The sequence below is a fragment of the Mixophyes fleayi genome, chromosome 3 (genome assembly GCF_038048845.1).
Source record: "Mixophyes fleayi isolate aMixFle1 chromosome 3, aMixFle1.hap1, whole genome shotgun sequence".
Lineage (NCBI taxonomy): Eukaryota > Metazoa > Chordata > Amphibia > Anura > Limnodynastidae > Mixophyes > Mixophyes fleayi.
In genome coordinates, this window is record NC_134404.1 from 239,404,982 (window position 1) to 239,421,050 (window position 16,069).

General features: G+C 38.7%; 1 protein-coding gene across 3 annotated transcripts in view; it reads right to left on the reverse strand.

Annotated features, from left to right (window-relative positions):
• QPCT (glutaminyl-peptide cyclotransferase) overlaps positions 1-16,069 on the reverse strand; it is a 153,214-nt gene that overhangs the window by 124,501 nt on the left and 12,644 nt on the right. The window contains exon 3 of one of the 3 annotated variants that reach the window (XM_075203332.1): positions 316-368. The exons of the other annotated variants lie outside the window; for them this stretch is intronic. Coding sequence (XP_075059433.1) covers positions 316-327 — 12 coding nt within the window. The 5' untranslated portion in view covers positions 328-368. The remainder of the gene's footprint in view (positions 1-315; positions 369-16,069) is intronic. 3 annotated transcript variants of the gene reach the window in all.

Sequence of the window (16,069 nt, forward strand, 5' to 3'; positions counted from 1 at the left end):
TGCAGATCAAAAAAATTCTGGAACAGTGACTGAGATTGATAGTAGTAATCAGCGAGAAGTAGGCCATAGCTTAAGAAAACAGGGCTAGGGAAGCAGGCCAAGAGATACAGAGGGTGATGGAATAGTAGAAGGAGAACACAAGGAAAGAGTGCCCTGCTCGTGAGATCTTACATCCTAAAGGCAAGGGGGAGACACAAAAAGGTTGGTGCTGACTGGGGGAGAAAGTCGGGACAAGGGAGTTAGGAGGAGGATAGATAGACATGAATAAAGAAAAGAGTCTTAAGGGCACGTTTGAACCCTTTAAGAGTAGCTTACCTGATGGAACATGGAAGATCATTTCACAGCTGGGGAACAGCCCAGGCAAAATCCTGGAGGCGAGAGTGGGAAGAGGTGATACATACTTATCATATGCTTTCACCATATTCCGGGCTTCATAGCTGTTTTTTCATGTAGCACACAAATTCTTGATAGCTTATTTGTACAATGAAATATAAGGTTGATCTAGGAAAAAAAGCCAGTATTTTCCTTATGTGCAAAATAATAAACTACTATGCACTGTAACATGGTTTTGTCCAGGAGTAAATAATGAGTAATTTCCTTAATGGATCAAGCCCAAAATCTGTACAAATTCCCTGACTCAATCACATCCCTAGTATCCTCTACTTATTACAGTAAAAATGAAGTTTCTTGTAAGATTTAAATATGGTTAGTGAATTTACTAATCCATGTGGTTAATAATTCTGCAGGTTAGGCAACCTTACATTAATGCAAATGGTGAAACCTTCTTTTTTACATTTGCATCTCATCTCCCCTAGAGAGACTAAACATAGAAGGTAACTTCCCCCTATTCCTTCTGGGTCATACTGTCCATTAGCCATGGTAACTTTTTCCATCTATAAACAAGTTTTTATCATTAATCATAAGTAGAGATGCTCAGGTTTGATTCCCCGAGAACTAAACACACCTGAACTAAGCAGATCCGAGTACCGAGCCGGCTCTTTCACGCGCCCTCGGAATTGAAAACGCAGCAAAACATCATTGTTACGTCATTGGATCTCGGGAGTTTTCTATAAGTATCGCCCTCCAGGGCAATCCAGCACCATTTCACAGAGAGACACAGAAGGGGTAGCACAGTTCTTAGCAGTCTGTAGAGCTGTTGGGCAGCGTCATAGGGAGAAAAGAAAGAGGAGGGGTAACCGTGTTCTTCAAAGTCTCCTGTGACATTCAGGAGAGCTCCATTGCTAATTGTCACTGCAGAAATAGAAATACTGGGTCTGGCAGGCTTGGTCTTCTAAATCTGCAGTCACATAATGTACTGTGTTATATAGGTAACACACAAAGCAGAGAGCTCCATTGCTAATTGTCCGTGCTGAAATACAAATAATAGGGCTAACAGTCTTGGTGTAAATCTGCAGTCACATTGCTAAATTGCTAATTGTCACTGCTTAAATAAAAATACTAAGGCTGGCAGGCTTGGTCTTCTGAATTTGCAGTCAAATTGTACAGTGTTATATAGGTTACACACAAAGAGGAGAGCTCCATTGCTCCATTGCTAATTGTCATTGCTGAAATAGAAATACTAGGGCTGGCAGGCTTGGTCTTCTGAATTTGCAGTCAAATTATATGGTGTTATATAGGTTACACACAAAAGAGGAGAGCTCCATTGTTCCATTGCTAATTGTCATTGCTGAAATATAAATAATAGGACTGGCAGTCTTGGTCTAAATCTGCAGTTACATTTTACTGTACCATAGCTCACTCAGAAACAGGAGAGGTGCAGGGTTCAGTGCTGAAACAGAAATTGTAATAATAGGGCTGTCAGTTTTCTTAAAAGTCTCCAGTGACATTCTACTGTGCCATAGCTCATACAGAAACAGGAGGGGTGGCATTGTTCTTGTCACTCTCCAGTCTCAGTCATGATGATACTAATCCCTCTACCTCATGTGCTAAAGTCTATGTTCAAGTGCATAGTGGTTTTAAGTCAGGGAAACAAAAATGTAAATAAAAAGCTTGTACCTTTGTAAAGAAAAAAACACCCCTCTAGTAAAAGTGAAAGTTTACTGTAGAAAAACATAAGTGCCAACATGCCATGCTACCCAAAACATTACCAAGCATACCAGCATCAGCTAGCTCCTAGTCTCTCAGCTAGATCTCCGTACCTGCAATCTACACTGTCATCATATTCACCCTCATCAGTGTACACATCATCCTCACACAATACTAATTCATCCCCGCTAGAATCCACCATCATAGAAGTCTGTGTACTTTGATGTAATTGCCGGTAATGGCCTTCCTCATGGAATTTGTAGTTCATTTTACGGAAGAGCTGTCATGACTTTTGGGCAATTCTTCTAGACCAGACCAAATTTTTCCCAAGCAGCAAATTCCAGAGAAATTGAAGGAGAAGACGTCATTGTGTCATGTACCACTTGAACTGCCAGCTTGCTGACCAGGAGCTCATTGCATCTCTTCAGATCTGGGTCAGTTGGAAAGAAAGAAAAGAAATACGGTAGCTCTTAAACCTTGGATCAAGCACAGTTGCCAAAATGTAATGATCCGATTTCAAGATGTTGATAACTCTTGCATCCTGGCAAAGCGTATAAAGTACTACATCTACAAGATCAACATAATTAGCAGAATTGCTTTGTTTCATTTCCTCCTTCAATTTCTCTTGCTGCTTTTCAAAAAGTCTAACAAGCTAACAGTGTCTGCACTCTCTTCACAGGTGACTACTTCGAGTGGTTTCAGCACCTGGCACAACACGGAAAGTATTCTCCACTGCGCTGGACTAAAGTACATTCCTCCTAAATTCTATTCTTCTTGCAGCTGCTGCATTCTCCTACATGCTGTTGCAGAATCCCTTAAATGACCCTAAATATTTCGAGACAGAGACAGTATCTCCAGCATGTCATTGTCATTTTTTAAAAAGTTCTGTACCACCAAGTTGATTGTGTGAGCAAAACAGGAAATGTGATGGAACTCCCCCCCCCCCCCTGCTGTAATGCTCTAAAAATATTGGTGGCGTTATCAGAAATCACATATTCTCAGTAGAGTCCAAGCAGGATAAGCCATGTTGCAATGACATCCCTTAGTTTTTCAAACAGGTTGTCAACGGTAATACCTCTGACCTGCGCCTTGTCTCATCTCTGATAACCACCTCTCACTCCCCCCTTCAAGACATCTCCCATGCTCCCCACTTATGGAAATCCCTACCATGCTCAATCAGACTGTCCCAAAGCCATCAAATCTTTAGATGCTCTTTGAAAACCCATCTTTTTTAAAGAGGTGACCATATCCTCGATAACACTATTCAGACTAATGCACCCTCACAACTATCCCAATCTCTACTCTGAGCCACACTCGTTCCTCTTGTTTCAGCTGTGCCCTCTTCCCTTTAGAATGTAAGCTCTCTAATGAGCAGGATCCTCCATACCCTTTGTTTTCATGTCTCCATTCATTTTGTCTGCCTTGTCTGTTTTTGTTTTATGTATGTCTTGTTTTATGTATCTCCATGTCTTCCCTACTGTACGGTGCGGTGGAACACTGTGGTGCCTTACAAATCTACGATGATGATGATAATAATAATAATAATAATAATAATAATAATAATATGCCTCTTAGTGAAGCAGATGATACACAGAATAGTCTGCCTCTGAAAAATGCAACGTTCTTGGGTACATGCTGCTGCTGTTCCTGCTGGTGAAGGCGAATCACCAACGCAGTGGGCTGTCACAATCATATAATCTTTAGTATGCACAGTTCCGCTTGTCCACGTATCTGTGTTTAAGTGTACAGTGGATAGAATGGCATTTTGTAGTCCAATAATTACATTTTTACAACCTTCTGGTAGAGGTGAGGAATAGCTTTTCTAGTAAAATGGTGTCGTGATGGAATTTGGTAACAATCACAGAAGACCTCAAGTAACTGTCTAAAACCAGCTGCATCAATAGTGGATATTGGATACAGATCTAATACTAGCATATTCGCCATGGCGTTTGTGATCCGCTTTGCGACTGGGTGACAGCTGTCATACTTGCTTCCTCTTGCAAAGGATTGTTTAACAGTCAATTGTTGTAAACTATTAATAGTCTTCTTCTTGGTCTGCTTCTGGGTTGAAGATCCACCCCCAGCAGCAGCAGCAGCAACAGCAGTGGGCCTAATGCTCAAGGATTCTTCTGAGGAGTCCTGGATAGGGGAGGTGTCATCTAGCCTTAAAAACTTGGATGCAGGACTAACTCTGATCGCTTGTGAGGATGTTGATGTTGAAGGTGTTGGGGGTGTAGATTGCAGGTGCTGGGATCCAGCTGAGAGAAGGAAGGTAGCTGATGCTGGACTGCTTGTTGTTATTTTTTAGCATAAGTTTCGGATTTTCACAAAAGCTTTCCATGAACTCGCTTCAAATGGCGTAACATGGATGAGGTTCCTAGATGGTTAAGGTCCCTACCTCTACTGACTGTGGCTTTACAATGTTACAAATGGCTAGACTACTGTTGGCAGGATTTGGGAAAAAATAATTCCACACATAAGAGGTGAATTTTGTGGTCTTATACCGAGGCATGACAATGGCCTTCTTCTTATCACTGGCAAGAACTGCTGGAGTCTTTGTTTGAAAGTGTATGAAAATAATATTGTGACCTGTGAGGTGGTCAAAACTGACTGCAAATGACTTGAAATTAGTGTTATTGAGGTTAATAATAATGTAACAAAAACCAAAACATGCAAGGGTGGTTTTGACAAAACCAAAACACGAAGTTAATCCAGATCCAAAACCAAAACCAAAACCAGAACATGGGGGTCTGTGAACATTTCTAATCATAAGACTTGATTCTTGCATCAACACACCATGATGCTTTGACTATGTTCCTATGCTGTTGTTAAAGTCAATACTTCTAGTATTCTCAGTATTTGACCTTCTTCACATGACCAAGTTTCTAGCACATGAAACAGTCATGTGTTTCCTGGTGTCAACTACATTTCTAATCCCATTCTTGTGTTTATAGTGCCAAAAGAAAAACAGACACTGGGTCTGATTCATTAAGGAAAGCTAAGCAAAAAATGTAGTACATTTTCTTAATTAAGTGTTCTGGACAAAACCATGTTGCAATTCAAGGGATGCAAATTAGTTTATTATTTTGCACATAAGGAAAATACTGGCTGCTGTTTCATCTAGTACACAAATACTTGATAGCTTATTTGTACACTGAAATTTAAAGTTGATCTAGGAAATGCCCTACCCCAACTATAAATCTGCCATCACATTTTAAATTTACCTCCCCCTCCAAAGCGACATGGTTTTCCCTTACTTGCTTACTTTTGCTTAACTTTCCTCAATGAATCGAGCCAATTGTCCTATTGCGGTTACAGATATATGCAATCTTATTAAAATAAACACTTTATTTTTGTTTCAAAATTATCTATTTCTGCAAGTTAAATAAAAATTCAGCTAAATAAAATAAAGTGTAGAGTATGTAAATAAGAAAGAAATGTGAATAAAATGCTTAAATGTAAAAGTGTTGTCACTCTGTGCTTATTATGGGTCATTTTTATAACAGAATATAGATCCAGATAAAATTTGTTTCATTCATTGCAGAATTAGGAAAACATGACCTTTAATTGCGCAGTCCCAGTAATTGTATTTGATTAACTATCCTGTGAGAGCATTTCTAGGTTCCCAATGATGATGGTAATAATGATATGTGAAGGAGTTAAAAATCTTGGTATTTGCCTTAAAAATACATTCAGTGTAATCACCAGCTCCAGCCTTGAACTATCTCAAAGACCCCTAGGACAGGGGATAATGGATGAGGACATTGGGAGTACTGGCTCCAGTGAAAGTTGATAAGAACCCATAAAAGTGACATGAAGAGAATTAACTAGCTTTGTCAGAAGATTTATATTTACTCAGGAAAATATCAATCACGTTTTTCTGTTCTATAACCAGATCAAACGCTTTTTCATGTATAAATGTATGCCAGAAATAAACGAGCACAGCTCAGTTCTATCTTGACATTGGCATGACTGTGTCTTGATTACTGATCTCCTGGTTAACCAGCATCTTATCTCACTGATATCTGAAGGGACTTGATAAAGCAGAGGTAAAATTACTCTAACATTACGTGGGGGCTCGAATAGCCGGGATCTCGGACAACCTATACAGATGACAAATAACGCTTGGAGCATCAGCTAGAATCACGGACAGCTCAAACCCGTAGAGTGAGTAAATTCAGCTGTGATTTTTCCACTGATTTACTCTCTGTCCAGCATTCTTGTTGTGTGTCTAAAAGCTGTTCATCTGTATATGGTAAGAGAGATTTCCTGAACCCAGATATCTGTTTGAGAGCATAAAAAGCGCTAACTATATGGTTGAATTTAATATATGTCAAAAGTACTCACGATTGTATTTTAATAATTAATTTGGTTATTGCTCAGACTGTTCATGTGCTGTTATACTTACAAAGCATTCTGATGATACTGTTCTTCACTGGAAGCTGTAATTGATAGAACTGTTTTTGAATGTGTTGTGGATGCAAAGCAATATTATTGTATGTTAAATGTGCATTTAAATAAGGATATATATTGCAGCAAAATATAGGGTATTTTTGGTCTCAAGTGTTACTATATTGGCAAGTTAATCACATACCCTTTGAAGGGAAGCCTATCTGTCTGTACAGTATAAAGAAATTACCACCTGGGTTACGTAATGAAATTATAAAAAGGATATTCTGGTGATTATGAAATAAGAAAGCAAAAATGGTTACAGCTGCAACAGATTTGCACAATTGTTATTATTGTTTGTTTTTGATTATATTTCTTTGTATAGTATGCAAATATTTTTCAGCCAGAATAGAAGGAATTAAGAGGTTTTTGAACGTTAGTATTGAGGTATAATTCTCTGTAAAATACAGATAACTGCTATAAGAGTGCATGCGGTAATAGTGAAGGTGATGACAATGAATTGGGTGCAAATATTAACCACAATTTTTCTTTTTCACATGATTGCCTCGCTCCTATAGATATGGAAGCACAGACTCTTCCAAATGTTACTGACTCTCCCTTGTCTAATGCTGTGTATGTACTTTATGTAGATGGTACCAGGTATTATGATAACGGATCACCATTTACAGGATACGCAGTGACTACAGAAAATGAAGTAGTTGACTCAGGACCACTATCATCGATACTGTCAGCACAAGCTGCTGAACTGATAGCACTCACCAAGGCATTGGAATATGCAGAAGGAATCACTGCCAATATCTACACGGATTCCAGATATGCTTGGGGAGTGACACAGGACTTTGGTCCAATATGGAAGCGCAGAGATTTCAAGACCTCTAGTGGTAAGGACATACAGCATGCCAATCTAATAAGAAACTTTTTTAGAGCATTGCAATTGCCACACAAGGTTGCCGTAAGTAAAATAGAAGCACATACAAGGAATGAGACTTTTGTTTCAAAAGGGAACAAGTTGCACAGATGCAGAAGGAAAAAAAAGGCGGCTAAGAGAAAGCCTGAAAGAGAAGTATACACAGTACAGAAAGAAATGTCTGACTACACTGATCTAAAAAATTTCAACAACAAAGAGGACCATTGGAGAAAGAAAGATGGAAACGATTAGGAGCACAAGAAGATTGCGCTGGTATGTGGAAACTGAATGATAAACTTTGTCTTCCACAGGTTTTGTTCCCTCCCATGTTACAGATAGCTCATGGACAGCTGCACCTGGGGAAGGAACAGATGACCAGCGTGGTCCATCACCATTGGATAGCTCCAGGATTCAATAAAGCTGCTACAGACTATGTTCAGGCCTGCTGGACCTGTGGAACTTCAAATCCAGGAAAGCCTTTTATCCTTTTCAAAGACTACAGATAGACTATATACAACTGCCTAAATCTGGAATATATTTGAATATGTTCTAGTCTGTACAGATCTTTTCAGTAAATGATCGGAGACTTTGCCAGTAGCCAAGGCAACAGCAAAAGCAACTGCGTAAAGACTGATTGATGAGATTGTGTGCAGGTATGGTGTCCCTGAGGTAATTGAATCAGATATAGGTACACACTTCACAGCTCCAGCCTTGAACTATCTCAAAGACCCCGGATGGAGGCATAGGACATGGGATAATGGATGATGAGGACATTGGGAGTACTGGCTCCAGTGAAAATTGATAAGAACCCATAATAGTGACATGAAGAGAACTAACTAGATTTGTCAGAAGATTTATATTTACTCAGGAAAATATCAATCACGTGTTTCTGTTCTATAACCAGATCAAACGCTTTTTCATGTATAAATGTATGCCAGAAATAAACGAGCACAGCTCAGTTCTATCTTGATATTGGCATGACTGTGTCTGGATTACTGATCTCCTGGTTAACCAGCATCTTATCACACTGATATCTGAAGGGACTTGATAAAGGAGAGGTAAAATTACCCTAACAATCCCTATATAGTCAACAGGTTTTCTTAATTTCAGACATTTCACATAAAAAGAAAATATAATTAAATTCTTAGAATGTTTCTGTTGTCTGTCATAATTAGACTAAAATTAGCTTTAAATCCAAATACTGTAAACCGAGAATTAATTAATTTCAGGAATACTTTATATTCACCTATTCAGATGATTCAATAAAAATGCAGTTTTGCTTAAAATATAATATATTTCTAATTTATAAATCTTCACATCTTCAGTTTATTTCATGATGCTATTTGGGTCAGCTAATATTAGTAAAGCATAGGAATGAGTAATACTTGCAGTTAGTTGTGGCATTTATGGAACAGTAATAGAGACACTTTCCTTGTTAAACAGAATTACCAATTTTAGAGAACCTGAACTGCATGTTATTGAATGAAGACAGGGGTCATACTTACATTTATCCACCTTACTACCAAGCCCTCAACAGTACTACCCCTTCATATATCTCAAACCACTCCCTCATGCCCTCCTAGATCTGCCTATGACTTGCACCTTATAACCACTTATCACTCCCATCTACTAACCCGTGCCTCTACTTACCTATGGAATTTGCTATTATCATCTTTTGCTTCTAAAGCACCAACATACTACATCGCAATGTAAATTTAGGGGATCACTATGCAAACAAATTATATACAAACAGAAGGTAAAGATGGCTCAAATTAGCTTACAATCTATAGGGAAAACTTGATACATAGGATATTCCCTACATGTGTGATCAGACTCTCCCCCAGTCTTCTTTAAATGCTCACTGAAAATCTACCTCTTTATTGCAGTCTACAAATTCAACAAAGACTATAGAAAAATAGAACGTATCATTTGTAAACACTGGGATATTCTATTAAAAGACAATATTCTTTCTACTATCCTTCCTTCCAAACCAAAATTTGTTTATAAAAGATCCTCTAACTTAAAGGATCATTTAGTAAGAGGTATACTCCCTCATGATACACCACAAATAGGTGTTAATAGAAACAAGGGATTCTATAGATGTGGGAATTGTCAAGCTTGTAAATCCACCTTTAAGAACAACTCCACCAATAGAATTACTGAATTTACAGTGAATGGTCAAACCTTTCGAATAAATAAATTCATTACCTGCAATTCTGTTAATGTCATCTATTTGATGGCGTGTAAATGTGGATTATTGTATGTGGGGAAGACCTCTAGGACTTTGAAAAAGAGAATGAACGAACATCTCTATAACATTAAAAAAGGTTTAGAAACGCACTCAGTGTCTGCTCACTTTAAAACTCATCATTCTTGCAAAGAAACAGACATCATGTATTTTTTGGGTATAGATTCTATTCAATCTACATGGAGACATAAAAATATAGATATTGCGTTGTCTCAGATGGAGATGAGGTGAATATTTCAGCTCAATAGCCTCGTCCCCTATGGGTTAAATAAGGATTTCGAAATCAAATGTTTCCTTTGAGAATCTTCCCTTCAATTTGTATTGACATCTTGTACTGCTGCACTCTTCTTTAGCACTCTATTTTAGGATCCATTAATATGTAGATACTTACCTTTTTATTCTATGGATTTGTTAACCATATATATATGTTTCCCATGTTCCGATATTGTACTGACATATGTGTGAGAGCATTTCTAGGTTCTCAATGATGATGGTAATAATGATATGTGAAGGAGTTAAAAATCTTGGTATTTGCCTTAAAAATACATTCAGTGTAATCACCAGCTCCAGCCTTGAACTATCTCAAAGACCCCGGATGGAGGCCTAGGACATGGGATAATGGATGATGAGGACATTGGGAGTACTGGCTCCAGTGAAAGTTGATAAGAACCCATAAAAGTGACATGAAGAGAACTAACTAGCTTTGTCAGAAGATTTATATTTACTCAGGAAAATATCAATCATGTGTTTCTGCTCTATAACCAGATCAAAAGTTTTTTCATGTATAAATGTATGCCAGAAATAAACGAGCACAGTTCAGTATACATCTTGACATTGGCATGTCTGTGTCTTGATTACTGATCTCCTGGTTAACCAGCATCTTATCTCACTGATATCTGAAGGGACTTGATAAAGGAGAGGTAAAATTACCCTAACATTACGTGGGGGCTCGAATAGCCGGGATCTCGGACAACCTATACAGATGACAAATAACGCTTGCAGCACCAGCTAGAATCACAGACAGCTCAAACCCGTACGGTGAGTAAATTCAGCTGTGATTTTTCCACTGATTTACTCTCAGCATTCTTGTTGTGTGTCTAAAAGCTGTTCATCTGTATATGGTAAGAGAGATTTCCTGAACCCAGATATCTGTTTGAGAGCATAAAAAGCGCTTACTATATGGTTGAATTTAATATATGTCAAAAGTACTCACGATTGTAGTTTAATAATTAATTTGGTTATTGTTCAGACTGTTCATGTGCTGTTATACTTACAAAGCATTCTGATGATACTGTTCTACACTGGAAGCTGTAATTGATAGAACTGTTTTTGAATGTGTTGTGGATGCAAAGCAATATTATTGTATGCTAAATGTGCATTTAAATAAGGATATATATTGCAGCAAAATATAAGGTATTTTTTGGTCTCAAGTGTTACTATATTGGCAAGTTAATCACATACCCTTTGAAGGGAAGCCTATCTGTCTGTACAGTATAAAGAAATTACCACCTGGGTTACGTAATGAAATTGTAAAAAGGATATTCTGGTGATTATGAAATAAGAAAGCAAAAATGGTTACAGCTGCAACAGAGATTTGCACAATTGTTATTATTGTTGTTTGTTTTTTGATTATATTTCTTTGTATGGTATGCAAATATTTTTCAGCCAGAATAGAAGGAATTAAGAGGTTTTTGAACGGTGGTATTGAGGTATAATTCTCTGTAAAATACAGATAACTGCTATATAAGTGCATGCGGTAAAGCAACCCAACAGTACAGTATATTCAGAAATTGATCAATTCTGAATACTAGGGTGCACAGGGCTAGCAGGGTTGTTGGGTAATAAAACCCAACAAAGGTACAGGAATACAGAGAAGTAAAGAAATTTCTAAAAAAATAAATAATCGACAACAAATATTTAAAAACAAATATTTGACAGAGCAGGTTTCCCATTAGAGGGCAAACTAGATCCAGAAAAGTGAAAAAGGTTTCAAAACACCAATAAAGCATGGATAAGCAGAAAAGGACAAGCAGATGTGGTTAACATGTGGTATACAGTATCATTAGAGATGGAAAAAAAAAAAAAAAGAGAGAATGCACACATAGGTACAGGTCTATTAGACATGCCACCGCCTTATGTGGACCCTACAGCTCCACTGCAGAAACCAGACAATAGACCAGATACACCACTAGTACCTCAACAGGCAGGTCACATAGTACAGTTAGCAGCACAAAAGGGGCATTCGCAATTAGAAACTCATTCAGTGACCCCAGTGGACGCAGGTAACACTCCATCAATCACGTTTTAAACCCCAAGTCAAATCCATTCTCAGTCTGCTAATAATGAAATAAATGATTATCCTGAGAGACAGTGTTTGCAATGTGGAATCTAATGCACCTCCTTGTACAGATAATTCTTACAGGAAAATGTTTACAAGATACCAATGATGGTAAGCCGGTTGAAGGATCACAATATCAGTCCATTAAAGAGAAACAACAAACCAGAGGGTGAGAAGGAGAATAACATTGGAAAAGCAGGTATTGCATTCTCACACTAATATGTATCCAGTCAGAATACAAAGGGTGCCTACCCCAAACTTTGATGCCAATACTGCCGAAGGTGCTAATAATAGGAGTGATGACTCAAATAATTAACAGCAGGGGTTAACAGCAAGCGCACCAGAAGGTGAAAGGGGCGCTATTACTCATCCTGCACCCCCTGTAGAAGAAAGAAATACGTATAACAGTGGTCTTGAATTTCTAGCCAGAGTACAATGGTGGTATCATAAACAAAAATTAAAAGCACCAGACATAACACAGAGAAATGATTCAGTAAGGATGTATTTGGATAAATTAACGACCAGACAAATGATGATGGTTTTTCTACAGAAATCCCAGATGGTCAAAGAATGTTGAAAACAAAGTTTTTGAATGGTTTAAAGAATGAGGTAAGAACCAACTCTTTACAGTCAGACCTGAGGCATTGTCTATGAAAATGTAATCTTTGCTACAGGTACTTGGAGGACTGGAGGACCAAGAAGCAGAAAAAAAGGGAAAAGAATGCCCAAAAGACTCCTCAGGTAACTGTACACCTGGTACAGGGAAAAGGAACATGGCAAGTAAGGCAGCAGCCAAAAGGAACAGAAACAGTAAGTGCAAGACAAAGGAATCAAGGTGAGGACATGACTGGCAGATGTTTTTGATGTAAATTACCAGGTCACATGAAGAAGGACTGCAGGAAATACAAGAAATGGCAGCAGCAGCAAAGAGATGAAGATATGGCTCCCTGTTGTCAACACCTTGTCCAGTTCTTGTAAACACCTCTGAAGAAGGTAAGCTGCCTGGAACTACTGTGCAAATTACACTGCCCACTGGTCAATAATTGGACTGCCTAATTGACACGGGAGCAAGCCAAACAGTATTGAGACACGATCAAGTACCACAAGAATAAGTGACCTCAGATTATGTAACAGCATCAGGGTTCACAGGACAGCCTATACACCTGAGGAAAAGTAAAAAAGTGAAGATACAAGTAAACAAAGACTGTACTCCTGTCCCTATAGTTTTTCACTTCAAACACTTGTCCTGTAAATCTACTGGGTGCCGACATATTAGTTAATGAGAGCATGCATTAAATACACCCCAGAAGGGATGAAATGCACCAGTCAACTTCCAGACAACATATCTAATCAGGTAGAAGCAGCAGCACAGGTGTTTTTGATACAACCAAGTGAAAAAACATCTCAAGATGAGGCACCACTACCACAGTGGCTGAAGGATGTACCTGAGAAAATATGGTCAAAGGGAAAAAACTGATGTGGGACTGTTAAAAGTTGCTCCGGTACAACTTATACTAAAACCTAACACACTACTAATATGTGTTGAACAATATCCTTTGACTTTGTTACAGAATAAAGCAATCACAAAACAATTACAAGAATACCAAGACAAAGGTATAGTAAAGAAATGTCGATCCCCTTTTACCACACCTTTATTCCCAGTCAAGGAAAGAGAACAGTAAGAGGGAGGAGCTCCCGAATTCAGTTTAATTCACGATCTCAGAGAAATAAATAAACGACTGGGTATGAACGCACCCATTGTCCCAAACCCACATACCTTGCTGAACCAAATTCCTGTTACATCAATGTGGTTTACAGTTAAAGATCTAGCAAATGCTTTCTTTTCTATACCAATAACTAACAATTCACAGAAAATGCTGGCTTTTACGCATGAAGGAACACAATACTGCTGGACCAGATTGCCCCAGGGAGAGGCCACCAGCCCTCCAGAATTCTCTGAAGCAATGTCAACTGTCTTACAAGGTTGGTTACCGCAATATCCTGAAACTACCTGACTATTGCAGTATGTTGATGACTTGTTGATAGCTGCTGATAGTGAACAACAGTGTAAAGAAGAAACTGTTTCTCTACTAACCTTTTTGGCCCAGCAGGACTGCAGAGTGTCCAAATCCAAGCTCCAAGCAGCACAGAAGGTAATTTTCTTAGGACACTGCATTTCATAGGGCACTAAACATCTGACGCCACAAAGAGTACAAGCGATACAACAGGTAAAAACACCTTTCAGCAGCCAGACTCGCTAAGTACGAGGTAGCATTGTTAAGTGCTTCACATGTCACAATCAAACGGTGCACAGTATTAAATCGAGCAACATTGTTACCCCTAATGTATGAATCTCAAGATTCAAAAGGAGGGAATAATAGTGAAGAACAAAAGCCATCAGAAGAAAGACATTGTGATAGTGAAGGTGATGATGATGATGATGAATTGGGTGAAAATATTAACCACAATTTTTCTTTTTCACATGATTGCCTCGCTCTTATGGATATGGAAGCACAGTCTCTTCCAAATGTTACTGACTCTCCCTTGTCTAATGCTGTGTATGTACTTTATGTAGATGGTTCCAGGTATTATGATAACGGATCACCATTTACAGGATACGCAGTGACTACAGAAAATGAAGTAGTTGACTCAGGACCACTATCATCGATACTGTCAGCAGAAGCTGCTGAACTGATAGCACTCACCAAGGCATTGGAATATGCAGAAGGAACCACTGCCAATATCTACGTGGATTCCAGGTATGCTTGGGGAGTGACACAGGACTTTGGTCCAATATGGAAGAGCAGAGATTTCAAGACCTCTAGTGGTAAGGACGCACAGCATGCCAGTCTAATAAGAAACTTGTTTAGAGCATTGCAATTACCACACAAGGTTGCCGTAATTAAAATAGAAGCACATACAAGGAATGAGACTTTTGTTTCAAAAGGGAAAACGTTGTGCAGATGCAGAAGCAAAAAAAAAAAAAGTGGCTAAGAGAAAGCCTGAAAGAGAAGTATACACAGTACAGAAATAAATGTCTGACTACACTGATCTTAAAAAGTTTCAACAGCAAACAGGACCATTGGAGAAAGAAAGATGGAAATGATTAGGAGCACAAGAAGATTGCGCTGGTATGTGGAAACTGAATGATAAACTTTGTCTTCCACAGGTTTTGTTCCCTCCCATGTTACAGATAGCTCATGGACAGCCACACCTGGGGAAGGAACAGATGACTAGCGTGGTCCATCACCATTGGATAGCTCCAGGATTCAATAAAGCTGCTACAGACTATGTTCAGGCCTGCTGGATCTGTGGAACTTCAAATCCAGGAAAAAGAGTAAAAACGTCACAAGGTACAACTTCAAAAGCCTTTTATCCTTTTCAAAGACTACAGATAGACTATATACAACTGCTTAAATCTGGAATATATGAATGTGTTCTAGTCTGTACAGATCTTTTCAGTAAATGACCGGAGACTTGGCCAGTAGCCAAGGCAACAGCAAAAGCAACTGCGTAAAGACTGATTGGTGAGATTGTGTGCAGGTATGGTGTCCCTGAGGTAATTGAATCAGATAGAGGTACACACTTCACAGGGGAAATAATACAACACATAATGACAGATCTAGGCATACAGAAAGCTTTTCATGTGCCGTACAGACCACAGGTTAGTGGGCGAGTAGAAAGGTTGAATGGGACATTGAAACTGAAGATTCAGAAAATCATGGCAGAAATAATAATAATAAAATAAAAAAAAAACATGCCCAGAATGCCAGCCCCTAGCCTCGTTCAGTGTAAGAACTGTGCCAAATAGGAATAGCAAGCGGTCTCCTTATGAAATACTTTTTGGAACACTACCAAAGACAGAGTGTTATTATCCACAGCAATTACAACATAAACATGGAGATTTGACTAGCTATATGAGAAGTCTAACTGACCATTTGAACTATTTGCATGTTCTAGCACTTTCTTCACTTCCAGAGCCTGGTTCAGACCTACAGCCGCATAAGCTGAAACCTGGCGATTGGGTGTACTTAAAGAAACACGTGAGGAGAACTTTCGAACCAAGGTTGGAGGGTCCGTATCAGGTCTTGCTGACCACCCCCACACCAGTGAAACTCCA